Source organism: Vulpes vulpes, chromosome 2, assembly GCF_048418805.1.
Source record: "Vulpes vulpes isolate BD-2025 chromosome 2, VulVul3, whole genome shotgun sequence".
In the NCBI taxonomy this organism is placed as follows: domain Eukaryota; kingdom Metazoa; phylum Chordata; class Mammalia; order Carnivora; family Canidae; genus Vulpes; species Vulpes vulpes.
In genome coordinates, this window is record NC_132781.1 from 56,810,881 (window position 1) to 56,829,333 (window position 18,453).

The following is an 18,453-nucleotide window of genomic DNA, read 5'->3' on the forward strand; positions in this document are numbered from 1 at the left end:
CCCAGGACACTCTCCACCCCCTCCCACTGGTGATGCTTCCCCTCCCTGTTTAAGTTCCTAGAGGAAAGGAGCACATTTATGTACAAGGCTCAGGGGGTCTTGAACACAGGAGATAAATACTGGTTGAATCAAGGATCTTGACTTACTACATCATAGCCTGTTGGGGCTCGGTTCCGAGAAGCCACCACCCCCACTCCCGTGATGGGATCCATCGACGTCTCTGGCAAAGCTTCTGAAAGGTCTTTGACTTCAGGCATGGTGGACTGGTCCTAGTTCCAAATAGGAAAAAGAAAGCAGAAAATTCAAACTGACCATTTAAAGTAAATGATACAGTCTCAAAGAGAACCAGAATCTTGGGACAAATATCCTAAGCTAAGCTCCATATACTGAACTGGCTAAAGGAACCCTGACCTTACCTGACCCTTTCCTCAGATCAAGAATTCAAGTCATCTCTGACCCCTGCTCTTCTCAGGTTGGCTCTGAACACTGGGCTCATGTAGTTAATGCAGGCCTGTCCCTGCTCGGAGAGGTAACTTTGACTCAAACCCATTCTTAACTCTCTCAACAAGCTGCCTGACTTCTGAACAGATACCAGTAGCTTCTCTGAGAGTAAATCAGACACACCTAAATCTAATACCACTTTTCACTTCTGTCCCTTACAGTATTCCTTTGTGGAGGTGTAGACCTCCAAATCCACAGCCTCTATATAGCACAACAGAGTGTGGACTGTTCAGTAGGCAAAGCTTTGCAAACACATGGAGGAAAGTGTTCTGGAAATGGAGGCAAAGGGATGGCATTCAGGTCCAGGCTCTACGGCTTACTGGCTGGTGACTTTGAGTAAGCAAGAGGTCATGATACTGACAGTCAAGAGAGCCATCATGAGATCTAAGGGAATCACATAAAGCAAGGGCCTGGAGCAGTCCCTGGCACACAGTAGGCACCCAACAAAATGCAGATGAGACTGGCAGATTTGGGGCACACAGGTCCAGCATAAATGGCCAGAAATGTGGTACATGCCCTTTCTGGGAGGACTGGCAGGCGCCTTTGTTGTGTTTAATCCCACAGGTCATGTGGGCACTTACTCAAAGCTAAACACTAACAATGACCATAATTCTTGCTGGGCACTTTGGGAGAAAAGGAGGGGAAATGGAATTATTATTCTGCTGCTGACTGCCTCTTGATGTGACTAGAGGAGACAAGGAGAATATAGAGAGCACTGGGTCTGGGCAGCTCGGAGTAGCAGTGCACCAGAAAGCAAATAAAAGAGGTAACACCTTATGTAAATGACTTTTAGTACTTTTAAAAGGACAAGCAGTGAAAAAGAGCAAGTTAAATTCCACCTCCTTCTGCAGTAATTAAATTCCACCGGCTGTAGGTCCACCAGATCTCTCAAAGCTGGTTACTGCTTCTAAAGCAAACCAAACACCATGCCTAACTAGGCAAGGAGAAGAAATATTCTTAATTCTCAGCCTTGAATCAGAAAAGGCAGAGGCTATTAAAAATGACTGCAGCCTTCTACATGGGAACAATCAGAATGCCATATGCAAGTCACCCATGTAATCAATGTCCCCTGAAGCCCACAAAAGGCTCCGGAAACGGACTCAGCAATGAAATTGAGCCAAATATCCAATCAAGGCTACGAAGTGCCTGGCAGCAGCCACACTCTCAACTTCTGTTTATGACAAAAGCCAAACTAAGTGATGCTTTACTTAATTCTACTGAAAATGAACTTCTAGAAGCCCAGGCCAGGGGGTAGGATAATACCATGCCACACCACTGCATCATTCTCTTTTTTCTAATTTTATTTGTCAAGCAGGTTTGTGTAAAGCACAGGGCTCACTGCTTCCTGCACACAGTAGGCAGGAAGCATTTACTGAATGAATAAGCATGCATGGCCTCCAAAAAGAAGGCGTAGGGTTAAATATCTGCATCAGCCCAGTCCAAAGCTAGTGATAGTCCAAACACTAATCAAACAGTATTGTCACTTGGAAAATCCCATAGTATCGGTAGCATGAAAATAACACCGCTGCAGTTTGAAAAATATGGGTACCTGCTGTTGGTTACCAAAACGCTTTGCAATTAACAACTCATTAACAGAATGTACAAATTCTGCCAGTGCTAAAATATCACGCTGTGAATTTAATAAAGAACATCCGAGGTAAGTTTTTATGATGATGATGATGATGATGGTGGTCCTGCCTCTACTATGTGAGAGGGAGACAGGAGGCAAGTGTGGGAGGAAGTAGGAAATCGTTGATTCGCCGACAGACTCCGGTCCCCGGGTCACGACGCCCGCGCGGCGCGGGTGACCACGGCTGTCCCCGGCCCTGGGGAGACTCGCCCCCGGGCGACCCCGCTCCCACAATGCACCGGGGAGGCCGCCGGGCCGCTCGCTCCAAGATGGCTGCGGGCTGCCTGCGGCTGAGGCAGACAAAGGAGCCGGCGGCCTGCGCCCAAGCGTGCACGGTGGCCAGCCAGCCTGCAGACGGGAGGACGCGACAGCAGAGCATGAGCACAGAGCATCTCGGATGCACGCCTCCTTCCTCCCTTTCCCCCCAGTTGCAGTACCCTGGGGATCAAGGCAGCCTTTGTGAAATACAGACAAATGACTCCTCGCGGCGCGGGGCCGCGGCTGGCTCGGCAGTGGAGGAGGCCCCACCACCAGCGAAGGAAGCTTTTAATGAGAAACGCCCAAGATATCCATGGCAGAGGCAATCACTCAAAGCAGCTTGCCCTGAATTACATATTTTCTGACTGCAAATTACTTTTAACAGCGTCTCTACCGTCACTTCAATTGACCTTCCTAACAAAAGGCCATTTATTAACTAGCACTCCACGTTTCCGGGCTGCGTGGAGCCTCGAGCCAGAGGGATGGCACCGCGAGGACTCAGCCGCCCAGGGCCACAGGCCAGGCCTCCGAGAGGGGAGAAGAGGCCATTAACGCAGCCTGCGGAGCGGAGCTGCCGAGGGGCGGGGCGGGGCGGGGGAGCGGGCTGTTGAAGACCAACATTAACCTGTCTGGCAGCTGGCAACAGCCCCTCGGTTCATCCTCAGCAGCTCCGCAGCAGATAGGGAGAGACCCACCTCTGTCTCAAAATCCTCACTGCACACTAAACACACTAACACACCTCCCCTGCATTTGTACAACGCTTTGCAATTCTCAGAAAGCTTTCCCAGGTTCCTTCTTGACGGATGATCATACCAAACCTGGGAGGTGGCTGGGTCTTATTACCCCTATTTTAGAGAAGACAAAACTGAGGCGCAGGGTGATCAGAAGCCAGGTAACTGGCAGCCGCCAACCTGAACGGAACCTCTCGTCCTCCTCCCCAGGTCTAATCTGCTTTCCATGACACTATGCAGAGAGACCAACATCCCACCTGATACCCGACTGAGAAAGCAGTTTCAACACTAATTATATTTAAAAATGCCAAAGCTCCTCTTTCTCCAGCCATAGCCCAATAAGTAAAGCAAAGGGGAGACAAGTACAGAAAGATAAAAGTAACATGGGATTAATTTTCCTCACACCTCAGTTTCAAGATTCAACATTTCCCTCATAAATAATTTACAACAATAAAAATGAGCTAAGGCCATGTTTGTGTAGGACGGAGGTAAATTTAGGCCTAATGAGGGAGATCCGAGCACTGCACAGGAGGGAATAGGTTGATGTATAGCACTGTGTGAGCACAATCGACAGCACACAGGGGCTCCATTACCAACTGGAAGTCAAGAGGCCGACCAGGAGGAGGGGCGGGCAATTTAGGGAAACTTCTACCATCCCAGCTGGGGCTGCAGGGAAGGTCTCTACAGGGAAAGCCAAAAGTTGCCCAGGATTTTAGATAAGACAACAGAGGCAGAGATTTCTCAGAACTCTAAGACTGAACCAACCTGAAATTCAGTCAGTTCTCAGTAAATGCCAGGTGAGGAACAGAGGTGGTGATGGCACCTGGGAGTCTCGTCTACTCGCAGGCACGGGGAGAGCACAGTGGCAACACGGACCTTGAGCTGGTCCTAATTTAACCCCATAGGTCACCTGGCCCCAATCTCCATCCCAATCTCCACCCACGGCACATGGCCATCATTTCCAAGGCTGGGGGCTGCACAGCCTTACTCTGGGCAGGTATTTGAGTCTGCCCGGAGAGATTTCTCCACCAGGCAGGAGAATATGTGTGAATGTGCTGTGGGGTGTGTGTGTGTTCCACGTACATATTGGGGCTACATGGGATCAGTTAGGAGGATTTTTTTCCCTGTCATGCCTGCTGAATGCTATGCAACAAGGCTGAATCAGAGAAAACCCGTCTCCTGCTTCTGCCTGCAATACTGCAAACAGTGCCTGGGGAAGGCCCCAGCCCCCAGCTCTGCAGCACCTTGGCAATGCCGTCATCCCAGGTTCACAGAGAAATGAACTTTAACTATAAAGCCTCTCATACAGACAGCACACTGCTCCCTTGTAGCTGATCAAAGAATTACTACAACACTGTGCTTAATCCCTAAAAGTCAGCGGTGCTGGGCTTAACTGATGCTGAATATTGTTTCAGAATCAAAGGCATGCCTCCCGGCTCCAGTCTGGGAGAAAACTAAGCTACTGTATCACAGTTGAAAACTCAGGGGAACTTTGATATCATCTCTGTTTAATTTCCCCGGCCCTGTGAGCCGGGGGTTTATCTCGTTTTATCAACTCCTATACTGAAATCAAAACCCAACTAACAGAGCTCAGACCTCTCTCCACTGGGGCCCGTCCAGCGGCGGGGTGGGGTGGATGCAACAACTGCAGGGGGGTGGTGGGAAGGGGGCGCTGCCATCAAAGGAGGCGCAACAGGAACCCCAACTCGGCCTCCCTGCAGGGTGAGGAAGGCCAGCTCAGAAGCAGCACCAGCGCTGCACACCGAGGACCCAAGGCGTGACTCGCACACAACTTTAGAGGAGAGAAATTTCAAAGTATGGGGTTGGGGGCAGGTTAAACTGGACTACTATAATTGAAATGACAAAAACAGTAGATTAATTAAGTCCCTATAGAAGGATGAACTTGCAATCAGCGTGTATGAAATGCAAAGTCAAGGGCACAAAAGACACAAACTGTCTACCCACATCCACCAAGCTTGCAGGGCTAGGGAAGAGCAGAGGATAAATATTTCACTTGCCATGGGAACCTTACTAAAAGCAGGGTCCAGAGCTGAGAGCAGGCTGTCCCCCAGTGAAAGCTGCCCCTGTGCCCGTCATAGGGCAGCTCTTTGCCAGTGGCAGCGGCGGTCTGCAAGAACCCACTCCCCCCTTTTGCCCCATGGTTACTGGCACCTTCTTGTAACAACTCTTTAGCAGGTAGAGAAGGACATGGCCCCATTCCTGTTGGAGGGAGCCCATGGCCAGGTTTCACCAACACACACCACAAGGCACACAGACACACAAACTAGGCCACCTCCATGCAGCTAAGGTGCAGGGACCTACCTCCTCAGGAGATGGCAGGCTGAGGCCTGAGTCCATGCAGCACCCAAGCGAATGGCTACTCATGGGGGACAGCACACAGGCTGAGAGGCGTCCACCGTGGAACCTCGGAATGGCAGCCTGGTGCCTCCTGCACTTGGTCTGGACCACTTACCTAGTCAGAAGCCAAATCACTCTGACAAACACTGTTGAGTATGGTCAGGTGGCAACAGGCCACAGGCTGCTGGGAGAGCTGCTAAGATATTAGGAAACTAAAGCAAATATTTTTCTAAGCTCTCCTAGATCACAAAGAATTTTCCAGCTAGGGAACTAACAATGGTGAGCACTTCCTTTTTCCCCAGTAAAGGCCTGTTACTTCTAATAAAGAATCTGGTGTATAAATGCATCCATTCTATCTGACCTATGCTTAGGTTTCTATTAACCATTTGTATACCAAACAGATTTTACGTAAACTGTGATATAGGCATCAAGTTATTGCAGCTCATACAGTGCCATGCTAGATCCTGGAATTCACTCTCCAAAAATAAATTCAGGATCAAGTTCTATAGCCCTCCTGTAGCCAAAGCCCTGCCTCTTACAGGCCTGACTGCAAAATCAGAGAACCTAGTGCTGGGAGTGAGGAGCAATCTCCAATACACTCTGAGCCTCACCCCAACCTGCCTACGAACACCACAAACCAGGGTCAGCCCTGCCCACTCCCATCAAGTCTTGCTGCCATGTTGTCCCCTGGAGAGAAGGAAGGAGGAGAACCCCAACAAAAGGCAGATGCTCTCCAAATGGAAGCCATCTCAGGAGGACACAGAGACATGCTCTCCTGATGTTCAGTGATATAAGGTAAGTCATATCCTTCCCCTGATGGCCAGTGTCTACACACTGGCCAATATGTCACCTCAATGCCACACAAATGGGCTGTAAGGCTGGAAATCCTCAGAACACCTGGCTTCAGGTCAGCCATACATGTCTCATCACCAACACTCTCCTCTCTGACTTTCATAGGGATCTTGAGAGATTCTTTTCATACGTGTGGTCATCTAATCATTCTACCTGTATGCTGATGACTTCCAAAATACCTCCCTCACCCCGAATTTTCTCCTGAGACTCAGAGGTATGTATCTAGTCTCTTGCTGGCTCTTGCCATCTGCATGTCCTGGCTGACCATGCCATCCTCCCCCTGAACCATCTCCCACATTCCCAGTACCTGGCAGGACCTGGCACACAGCAGAAAGTCCACAAACATTTATGGAGAGCCTTTGTGTAAGCAGTGAGGGAGAGTATGCGATGATGACGATGGACAATCCAACATTCTGGAGCAGATTCCAACTCTAGCCAGTATGAGTCACCTGCAGAGTCCATTAAAAGAGATTCTTGAACCCACTCCCAGAGATACTGATTAAGTAAGTACAGGGTGGATTCTGAGAAGCTGCATTTCTAACAAGTTCCAGGTCTGAACTCTGAGTACAAGACAGCAGGTTCTCATTAGATGTTTGATGAATGAATGAACAGGGGAAAAAAAAATAACTGGATGTAATCATCCATGGGAATAGCCTCAGAATGAGTCCCTCAGACTCTCCCTCCCCCAAACAGGTTGTCACCAGCCTACCATTCAAGATCTCGGTCACATTCTCCCTAAACCTTCCCTGACCACCCAGCCTCACAGTGGCTGTCACTGAGAACCCTGCTCTTCATGGGGACATGGCCTTAGCACACACGTGTGTACAGGTACACATGTAAATACACAGAGAAACACACAGCCTTGCCTCTCAGAAGGTCATAGCACACTTTCCTTAGCAGAACAGTAGTTGTTCAAAGGCATTATGTCTACCCTGTGCCTAGCTCACAGTGGATGCTCAACAAATGCATTATGGGATTAGTGGGTGGGTGGGTAGATGGAAGGAAGGGAGAAAAAAGGAAGAAAGGATCAAGTTACCATCATCTTTTCAAAACTGCCCATCTTTCACTGTATTAAGAAGGGTACACAAAGCAGCAAGGGCCAGAGCAGAACCATGGGCCCCTTCCAATGACAGCGCCAGGCTGGGCATCAGTGAGCCCAGGACAATCACCATAATTCTGGGAATAGGCGCTGCAGAGGAGGGGAGGCAGGACTGCAGCACTCCCAGTGGCTCCAGAAGTGATTATGACTCGGTCCAAGCAGACTGGATGAGGGCCTGGCAGGGGCCAAGAGGTCTCCAGGCTGGTTGCATAGAAGACTCCCGTAAGGAATTTGTAAAAACCACAGCTGCCCATTCCAACCCCTAGGTTGTGATTTAACTGGTCTGAGCTTGGGCCAAGACTGAATAGTGCACAGACCAGGCGAAGTGCTACTGGGCTGGGTGAGTACGGCGACAAAAGACATGGTACCACCTGTGGAGTTCAAAGACTGGAGTCCCAAAAGAAAGGGACTGCAAGTGAGGGGACACTTCCTTCGGCCTGGTGAGTCAGGGAGATGTGAGGGAAGAGCAGGCGCTGAAGCTGGCCTCCTGGAAAGACAGTGGGTATAGAGTAATGAAGGTACTGAAGGCAAGAGATGCCATATCAGCAGTGGCGTGAACAAACACAGGCCATTGGGGGAACTGTGGGTGGCAGATGGGCTCTGAAGCAAGCTTATGAAATGCTTAAACAAACAAACAAATAAACAAAACCGTTAAAAACCTGTCTGCATTTCTCTGCTATTCCTAAGGTCTAAGCAATGACATAGAGCTTCAGGAAGGAAGGGATGTGCAAGCCTCATATTTCCTCTCCTGTAACTGAATGCTTCTCGAACTGATGCCACTTCCTGCACACTGCCATGGGCCTTCTTGTTAGCTCCATAGGGGAATGGGAAGTAAAGCAGAGAATAGACAGGGCTCAAGCTCTGGAGTCAGGGATCTGAGCTTGACTCCCAACTCTCATGCTACATAAGCTGTGTGACCAGAGCCACATTAGCTAAACTGGGCCCAGGATTTCACCCCCCTAAAACTGGAATAGTAGATAATAATTTGTTCTCTACAGGGTTATACTGTATAAAGAACTTGTAGAACTTGCATCAGAAGAAACAAGTGATAGAGTGAAATGAACAACCTATGGAAGGGGAGAAAATATTTCCAAATCACATATCCCATAAGGAGTTAAAATCCAGATCTATACAGAACTTCTACAACTTAACAACAACAAAAACCCAACTACTTGATGAAAAAATGGGCAAAGGACTTGAGTAGTCATTTCTCCAAAGATGATATACAAACGGCTGACAAGCATATGAAAAGATGTCCAACATCACTAATCATTAGGGAAATGCCAACCAAAATCACATGAGCTATCACCTCATACCCACTGGGATGGCCACTAACAAGAGCCATAAAATTAGTGTTGACAAGGATTTGAAAACTGGAACCCTGCTGCACTGCTGGTGGAAACGGAAATGTAGCCACTCTCTAGAAAACAGTATGGTGAGTCGTCAAAAAATGAAAAATAAATTACTATAGGGTCTGGCAATTCCACTTCTGGGTATGTAGCCAAAAGAATTGGAAACAGGGTCTCCAAAAGATACTTGTACATCCATGTTCACAATAGCATTATTCACCAGAGCCAAAAGGTAGAAGTAACCCAAGTGTCCACAGACAAATATGGATAAACAAAATGGGTATATACATGCAGAAGGATATTATTTCAGCTTAAAAAGCAAAGAAATTCTTGCACATGCTACAACATGAATGAATCTTGAAGACATTGTATGGTGTGAAATAAGCCAGTCATAGAAAGACAAATACTATATAATACCACACATATAAGGCCCCTGAATTAGTCAAATTCATAGAAACAGAAAGTAGAATGGTGGTTGCCAGAGCCTGGGGGAGGGGATGTGGAAACTGTTTAATGAGTATAGGGTTTCAAAAAAAAAAAAAATGAGTATAGGGTTTCATAAAATGAAAAAGTTCCAGAGATTAGCCGCATGACAATGTGAATGTACTGAACGCCACTGATTTGTATACCTGAAAATGATTAGGATGGTACATTTTATTTTCTGTGTTTTTTACAATTTAAAAAGGGCATTTGTAATTGTGGTTTTCAAGTTTCAGTAAGCAGAAGTACAACCCAACGGGCGCCCGAGTGGTTCAGTCGGTTAAGCGACTTCCTTGGGCTCAGGTCATGATTTGGGATCCTGGGATCGAGCCCCATGCTAGCCTCCCTGTTCAGCGGGGAGCCTGCTTTTCCCTCTCCCTCTGCCTGTTCCCTGCTTGGGGCCTCTTTCTCTATCAAATAAATAAGTAAAATCTTAAGAAAAAAAGAAGAAGAACAACAACAACCCAAGGTTCTTACTGTAAACACCGAGTCCCCAGGGCCCCTTCCCCAGATACTCTGATTAGACGATGTAGGTGTGAGGCCCTGGAATCTGCATTTTCTTAAACATCTTAGGGATATTTAGCATACTAAGAATTCATTTATTCTGTTCTGGTTCTAAAGGACCAAGGGATATTCTTTTGGATATTTTGCTTTGTTGATCAGTTTATGTTTAAAACACACATACACACACACACTATGCTTCTCTGTGTGTGTATGTGTGTATAGAAAGATCTCATATTGATTCTAGCCACAGCCCAACAAGATGGTCTTCCAGTCCTCAGGGAAGTCGGAGCTACCAAGCTTCAGCATGTGACTTCTAGGCTCTAGGCCCATGGGCCTCTCACATTTCAGCCTGCACAAGCTCCACATCTCACCAGAAGTGTGTCAGGTAAACCAAGCCTGTGCCCACAGGATGTTCCCAACAAGGGAGGTAATGTCAAGTACACCCTGCAGTGGCTCTACCTCCCAAGCAGCAGAGCGGAGGAGAGCTAACACAGGCAACCCCGCTGCACACAGTGCAGACAACGCAGGGAAACCACAATTCTCAAGGGCAGCCCAGCAAGCAGAAGGCCAAGGATAGCCATGAGTGGGGCCAGTAAAACATGGGACTGGGAGAGTCTCAGAGAGAGCAAGAAGAGCCTGAGAGAGGCAGCTCATTCAAGGACCTCAGGCCTCCCCTCCCACAACCCAAATAGCAAAGGAGACTCTGCTCATTCAACCACAACCTACTAAATACAGTGTTCTCAGTCCACCACATCCAGCCATGTAGTCATTTGTTATCTTCATCATCATAATAGCACCTTTGACATTTCCCATGCTTGGCTCCAACTCCATCATTACTTTCTAGTGTAGCAAGGATGCTGCTCTCTGAGCATGAAGCATGGAGCACTTGTAACCTGCTAAGGCAGCAGGGCCGACAACTTTTGGATTATGACTCCCCCAAAAGCAGATCTGCCACAAAACTAAGAGCAATTAACCTTCAGCCACCCCTTTACCCCTGCCAAGGTCCTGAGAGGGGACCCAGCAATGTGTTCACATGGTCATGTGGTTTTGTAAGATGTACAAAAGCAAGATATTCTTGTATTCCTTTTCTTATAACCCCTCTCTACTCCAAACTGTCTAACCCAGAAAACCAGGGTCTGCCTCTGGATTCCACCTAAATTTAGTGAGGACTCCCCCACACCCTCTGTAGTGCCACATGCATTCACATACATCTCATTCAGCCTTATGGGGTAGGTTATATTCTTAAGCCACTTTTACACTGAAGGAAATCAGGATTCAGAAAGGTTCCGTGAGATTCCAGGACCTGCCTAGGGTCATCAGGACTACAGAAAGAAGACTGAGATTCAAATCCAAACCCCTAAATCCAAGCCCTGTGTTCTTTACCATTCTTTCCTAGTTGCCCTAAGGAAAGCTAAATAATAACCACAAACAGAAAGACCCTCTAAAGAAAAAAAAAAATGAAGCTACTCTTCTGATTAATAAGTTAACAATAATAATCACTAACTTCTACTGACCCACTTGCCCTATGGCAGGCACAAAACTAAATGCTTCTCTTGTAATATTTCATTCACTGCTCACCATAATCCTATGAGATAGATATCAGCCTCACTCTACCGATGAGGAAAGTGAGGCTCAGGAAAGTCTACTAATTTACCCAAGAATACACAGTAAGTAGAAAAGCCAGGGATTAAGCCGAGGTCTAATTCTAAAGTCCTTGCATTTAACCATGGTGTACTGTTCCAGCTGCAAGTAGGGAATGCCTGCCAGTGGGATGGAGGCAGGCAGGGAAGATGCCTTCAGCATAAATCAGGAGTGTGGCCTAAGAGCTAGAGGGAAGGAAGGAGAAATGTTGATCAGAAAAGATGATTCTGGGCTCAAATGAACCAGTCAATTGCTTCACATGGAGCTTGATGCCCAGATCCCAGCAGAGGTCCCATCTCTCAGAGGCCCCATTTAAATATTCTCTGCATGGCCCAGTATCTCAAAAGACCACAACAATTTCCAGTGAGCAAGAAAGGTGTCACCTGTGTCCCATAACTAACCTTCAGAGTACCCTGAGCTTTTTGGTTTGTCTAGGTTTCCGCAGAGCTTATCCTCTTTTCTAGGCTTATCTGGTGCAGCTGATAAAATGAGATGAGATCCAGCCAGCTGTCAAGAAATGTACAATGAGATTATGCTGAGAAGGAACCACCAGAGACAAAGGCCCCTAAAGAGTCGCTGGCCTGTTGTGGCATTTGTGGCAGAAACCTGAGTGGGCCCTGGTTCTTGGTCGGGGGCAGGGAGCAGAGAAGAGGCAACAGCCATTTGTCTTTTGCCTTCCTGAGGCCTTCCTCTGTGCCTTGCTGAAGAGGCTGCTGAGAGGCAGGGGACAGAAGAGTCACATCTTTAGTGGTGAGAAAGGCTGATAATTTAGGAAAAGTTGTCTGCTGGTAACAAAGGTAAAAGGTGCTCATGGCTTTGCCCTCTTCACCCAGAGCCTGTCGCTGGGGATCTGAGGTCCCCTGGTGCTAAGCCATAGCTCTTGTTCCAGCCCCTGCCCCTGAGCCTCATTAGGCTGAAGTCCTTGCGGGGTGCTCATCAACACACGCACCACACTTGCAGAATGGGTACTCTGGGTCTCGGGTGCTCAGGCCCGGCACCACACCTTCATACAGGTGCCCTGGCATTTGGGTGTCCTCTCTGCTGCGACCGGGTCACAGATGAGGCCGGCCCCCCCGATGATGCTCAAGGCTCAGGTGCAAGCTGGTCTGCATCCACGTGACCACAGAGAGCTGGACCCCAGGCCGGGCCAGCGAAACGACTGTCCTCAGCCTGTGCAGGTGCCCGCAGCGGCCTGGGCACAGGTGGGCCGCCTCCCCTCACCCGTCCCGCACCCAGGGAGGAGGGGAGGGTACTGCCGGCACTCCGGTCCCCGAGCTCCCTCCCGCCTGCCCGCGGCGAGGCCAAGCCGGTGTTCGGGAGCCGCGGCGCGGCGGGCTCGGGCAGAGGCCGCCGGGCCTGTCCCCACGGCGGGCCGGGCACGGGGCCCGCAGGCCTCGGCGCGGGCCCAGCTCCGCCCGCCCGCCCGCCCGCCCCTCGGCCCGGGGCCCGCGCCCGCCCGCCCGCCCGGCCGCCGGGGCAGCAGGGCCGGCTCGGCCGAGCCTCCGCGGCGCCCTGCCCGCCCGGCCTCACTTAACTGTTCCCCGTTGGGGCGGCGGCGGCTGCGGCGGCGGCGGGTCCCGGCTCCGTCTCACGCAGAAGCAGCTTCTCATCGCCCGGGCGGCGCGGGAGGGGCCGGGCCCGGGGCCCAGGCGGCGGGGCCGGCGCCGCAGCTCGAGCGCGAGCCTCACCGGGGAGCGGCGGCGGCGGCGGCGGCGGCGGCGGCAGGGGCGGGGCGCGGCCTGGCGGCGGCGGCTCCCTCGCCGGGCCGGCCTCCGGCCTCCGGGCTCCGGCGCTGGCTCCGGGGGAGGAGGGGGCGGGAGCCCCGGCGTCCCGAGCCCGCGGCGCCTGTGCCGCCGCCCCGACCGGCACCCCGCCTCCCCCACCCGGCCTGCCCCACGGCTCAGCCCGCGAGCCCGCGAGCCCCCGGCCCGCCCTCCCCGAGCGCGCAGGCGGCCCCCCGGCCCGGCCTCGGAGCCCGGGAGCCGCAGGCCTCTTGGCGCCTGGGCACCAGTTCGTTGTTCTCGGGCAGGGCCCGCAGCCCCCCAGCGCTCCTAGGCCTCACTGGATCAGCCCCTCAGCACAGCCTAAGAACCCCGGACGCCCCCAGGCCTCTTGGCGCCTAGATGAACACCACACGCGGGGGCGCGCGCGCGCACACACACACACACACACACACACACACACGTTGGCCTCTTGCAGGGACACCAGACCCTCCTCGGCTTTAGTGAACATCAGGCCATCCCTTCAACTCCGCTCACTCCTGTTCAGGAGACCCCACTGTCTCAAATGACCCAACACAAGCTTAGCCAGGCCTCAGTCCCCTCTCAGGATGACCCCAATCTCCCAGCAATTCTCTGCCTCCCCTCTATGCTGGGCAAATGACCCACCCTCAGAGACCCAGATCCACGGTTATGGAACTGCCCTCAGGGAAGCATCTAGAGTGAGAGGTTAATAGAAGTGATGCCTTACAGTACTTGGGAAAAAGTACAGGCCAGAGGATAAGATAAAGCTGGATGGGAAGTGGGGTCCAGAGCTTGACTCTCAGCTAGACTGGCTGGTACCAAAGACAAGAAAAGACTCTGAACCCTTAACCAAAAATGTCCTACACAGCCCCAGCAAGGCATCCCCAGACAGAGGCTGGCCTGCTATTTGGAAGAATTGTGGTCCGAAGGCTAGAGCCTTTAGGGTTGAGGACCGTGCAAGAGTGATTGGCATCAATTTGCTAATACATCAAGTCTAATTTTCACACATTCTAAGCTTTTTTAAAAAAAAAATATTTTATTTATTTATTCATGAGAGAGAGAGAGGCAGGGACACAGGCAGAGGGAGAAGGAGGCTCCATGCTGGGAGCCTGATGTGGGACTGGATCCCAGGACCCCAGGATCACACCCTGGGCTGAAGGCAGGCGTTAAACCGCTGAGCCACCCAGGGATCCCCACATTCTAAGCTTTTCTCAGCAGAATTGGCTGTTGGGAAAATGTCCTGTGGAAAGCCAGGCAAGTGTATGCATTCTGAGTGCCTGTCTCACTCAGAAATGCCACTGGCTCAGATGGTTTTATAGACAAGTTCTTTCAGACCATTAGGGGACACACAATCCTTCTGTTATTTAAACTGTTACACAAAAGAAGAAAAAAAAAGGGGGAAATGTTCCATTTCACTTCCCAAATTTAGCATAACTCTGATACCAAAATCTGACAGAGATTACACCAATAAGGAGAACTACAGATCAGAATAGAACACTGGCCTCTGGATAATTTAATATGGGTTATTCAAAAAAGAGGCTGTACAGTTAAATAATTTGAGAAAGTACTGCATGCCATTTAGAACCTATTTTTTAGAGAATCACAGTATTTGTACATTAATGTCTCTGTGAAGCCTAGGAGTAAAGAAACACATTTAACCTGGCATTTCTCAAACTCATCTGAGCCAGCACAACCTTTTTGAAAATTCACCAATTATTTCTAATATGTGAATCATTACTATAGACCAACCTACATAAGTATATAATAGTTTTAAAGCTATGAAACAATATTTTAGCAATTTGAATCCAACTTGTAAAACAACTCAAAATCCACTATGATTAAGCAAGGTTTATTCCAGGAGTGCAAGAATAATTCAACATCAAGGAGCCTGTAAATTCAGTGTATTGTTAAAGAAAAATAAATCACAGGATACTTCAACAAGACAGATGCTTTAAAAGTATTTGATAAACTTCAACACTGATTACTTATTAATTCTTAAAAACCTCTTAGTAATCTAGGAAGAAAATGTAAACTTAATATGATAAAGTAAAGTCAGAAGCCATCAACAAACATCTTTAATGGTGAAACACTAAAGGTATTCTCATTTAAGCCAGAAACACAACAAGGATCTGCTATAGCTGCTACAAACTATTTCCAATGCAATAAGATAAGAAAAATAAATAAGAAACAAATATTGGAAAGGAAGAGACAAAATTGTCATTACCTGTTCATGATTTAAGTGTGTACCTAAAAACAAGAGTTGAAGAGAATCAGCCAAAAATCTTAAAGAATTTGGCAAAATGGCTAGTTATAAGATAAACACCAAAATCAATGGCTTTCCTAAATATTAAGGGAAAAGACTTTGTTTCCATAGAAGGAAACTTCTGTGTTCTTTTTGGCTTCTGGCTGATTGCAGAGAGCAAATATTTTTATGTGTTCTCTCCATGTGGCAAGTGCACCTGTTTCTAATGCAGAGAGATGCTATTGTCCAGCTACTATAGAGGTAAATCTATCCAATTCGGGGGAAATATAGCAAGTTGACTTGGATACAGATCAAAAGCTACACTTTCCTATCAATTTCCAGGATTCTTGTCTCCTATGTCTCTTTTCTGTATCTATGCCTCAGTTTCTTCCCAATTCAGAAGAGGGAGAGAGGTATTACTTATAAGATCCCCTAAGTACAGCACTAAATAACCAGTGATTTCTACTTAGAAAGTATGATATTTTTTAAGAACATTATATTCACATTAGGAATTCATACTATAAAATACCTGGGTTTAACCTTTACCTTTAACAGGAAATGACAAGGCCCACAGAAAGAAAACTATAAAACTTTACTGAAAAACATATAGGTCCTTAATAAAAGGAAAAATAATAAATCCCTGGGGTAGAAGTCTCAATATTGCAAATATGTCATTATCCCCCTAACTCAATTTATAAATTTAGTGGAATTTAAATTAAAGAACCAATATGATTTGAGGGATGGGGTGTAATGGAACATGACAAAATTATTATTTTTTTAATATTTTATTTATTTATTCATGAAAGACAGAGAGAGAGAGAGAGAGAGAGAGAGAGAGGGAGAGAGAGAGGCAAAGACACAGGCAGAGGGAGAAACAGGCTCCATGCAGGGAGCCTGACATGGGACTCAATCCCGGGACTCCAGGATCACGCCCTGGGCTAAAGGCAGGCGCCAAACCTCTGAGACACCCAGGAATCCCTGAAAAATTTATTTTAAAACTGATTTTGATAAATATGGGAAAATATACAGGAAAATTTTGAAACTGATAATAGTATAGTAAATTTATTATAAGAATATTAATAATGAATATAAAATATAATGCAAAACATTATAACTCATATGTCATATATTTTATACATTAATATAGTAACTTATATTTTAATATCTGTTAGAGCAGTAATAATACTGGTTATCTAACATATTAAAATGTAACATAAGGGAACTGAATGACTCAGTTGGTTGCGGGTCTGACTCTTGATATTGGCTCAGGTCATAATTTCAGGATCCTGGAATCAAGTTCCTTGGTGGGCTCTGAGCTCAGTGGGGAGTCTGCTTGAGATTCTCTCTCTCCTTCTCCCCCTGCTCCCCTCTCCAAAATAAATAAATCTTTAAAAAAAATATACAACTTTAGCAAATAAAATTGTGGGCCACCAGTGTAGGAATAAACTTTTATCATATATTGAGTTCCCTGTTTATAAATGCTTTGTTATATCCACTGATCCATTTGGATATTCCTAATGCTCCACTCCAAACCATATTATCTTGCCCAGATCACTTCAATAACATCCTTACTGGTCTCCTGGCTTTGCCTCCATTCAAACAATGGAAAACAGCAACCAGAGTGATCATTAAAATAACAATAATAGCAATAAAACGGCAAGTCACTTCCTTTCTAAAGGCCCTCCAGTGACTTTCCAAAAAATAAAATAAACTCAAATGCTCCAGACTAGATCTCATGCTCTCTGGACCTTGTCTGCCCCTCTATCTTCTTAGCTGCTCTAGCCATACTGGTTTCCTTTTAGATATTTAAATATGAAAGCTCTTTCTTCCCTAGAGGATTTCACCTACAGCATGCCTCCTCACCATATTTACAGCATCTGAGCCCTTCTCATCCTTAAATTTTCAGCTAAATATCACCTCTTTGGAGGTGTTCACTGGTCATCTAAGTAGCTTCTTTTTGTATTCATATGACATCTGTTCATTTGCCTTTTTTTAAAGATTTTATTTATTTATTCATGAGAAACAGAGAGAGAGAGGTAGAGACACAGTCAGAGGGAGAAGCAGGCTCCATGCAGGAAGCCTGACATGGGACTCCATCCCAGGTCCTCAGGATCATGCCCTGGGCTGAAGGTGGGGTTAAACCGCTGAGCCACCCAGGCTGCCCACATCTGTTCATTTCCCACTTATCACTCATCATATTATGAACTATTTACTATTTGTTTACCTGCTCAATTCTCAGTCTCCCCACCAGACTAAAAGCTCCACCATGGTATCTGTTCATCAAGCATAAATGTGCCCCATGTACTAGCCCCTCAATAAACATTTGTTTAATATATAGATGTGTCAACATTTAATATGTGCATACCCTCTGTCCATGTCTAATACTTATCCAGAGTAAACAATCAGGCAAGTGCACACAGATGTATGTTCAAGGATAATTATTTCAGCATTGCTTATAATGAGAAAATATTGGATATATCCTAAATGCCTAGCAATGGAAGATTGAGCCATTAAAAAAAGCTGTATTGACATAGAAATATACCATGGTATATTGTTAAGTAAGAAAATAAACCAAAACAGGATATAGAACAGAATGCATTTATACTACATATAATAAATAAATAAAAAAAAATAAAAAAAATTATTAATTTTATATGTATTTATGCATATTTATATGTATTAAAATGCATTAGATACTTGGAAAATGTATACCAAACATTAACAGTGGCTATCTGTAGGAGAGGATAGAGATTTTCATTTTCTATTTTAGCATATCTGTATCTATATTTTAGCATTTTAGGAATATGGACACAAATTCCAGAACACCCAACCAACAGTAGCTTGAACAATAGGCATTTATTTTGCTGGCCAGAAGTCATCTACCTTCAGTCTTCCTGTTACAGGAGGATGAAGACATTAAGAACACATGTCCTATCCTTTGCTGACATCCTTAGGTGGTTGTCGTTTATGTTTTACTTGTGACCTCCTGGGCACAGAATGGCTCCTCCAGCTTCAAATGTCATGGCTTCCTCTTTCACAGCACAAAATCAGGTGGGGAGCAAAATC

General features: G+C 47.2%; 1 protein-coding gene across 12 annotated transcripts in view; it reads right to left on the reverse strand.

Annotated features, from left to right (window-relative positions):
* Positions 1-13,434, reverse strand: part of MVB12B (multivesicular body subunit 12B) — a 187,366-nt gene extending 173,932 nt beyond the window's left edge. The window contains exons 1-3 of one of the 12 annotated variants that reach the window (XM_072748600.1): positions 12,939-13,099; positions 11,805-11,910; positions 147-269 (exon numbers count right to left, since the gene is read on the reverse strand). In XM_072748600.1, the coding sequence (XP_072604701.1) occupies positions 147-257 (111 nt within the window). In that variant the 5' untranslated portion in view covers positions 258-269; positions 11,805-11,910; positions 12,939-13,099. Of the gene's footprint in view, positions 1-146; positions 270-5,442; positions 5,655-6,637; positions 6,780-11,804; positions 11,911-12,938 lie in introns of those variants that run through there. The other 11 variants (XM_072748594.1, XM_072748598.1, XM_072748596.1 and 8 more) reach the window with 11 other exon arrangements.
* Positions 13,435-18,453: the final 5,019 nt, after the last annotated feature.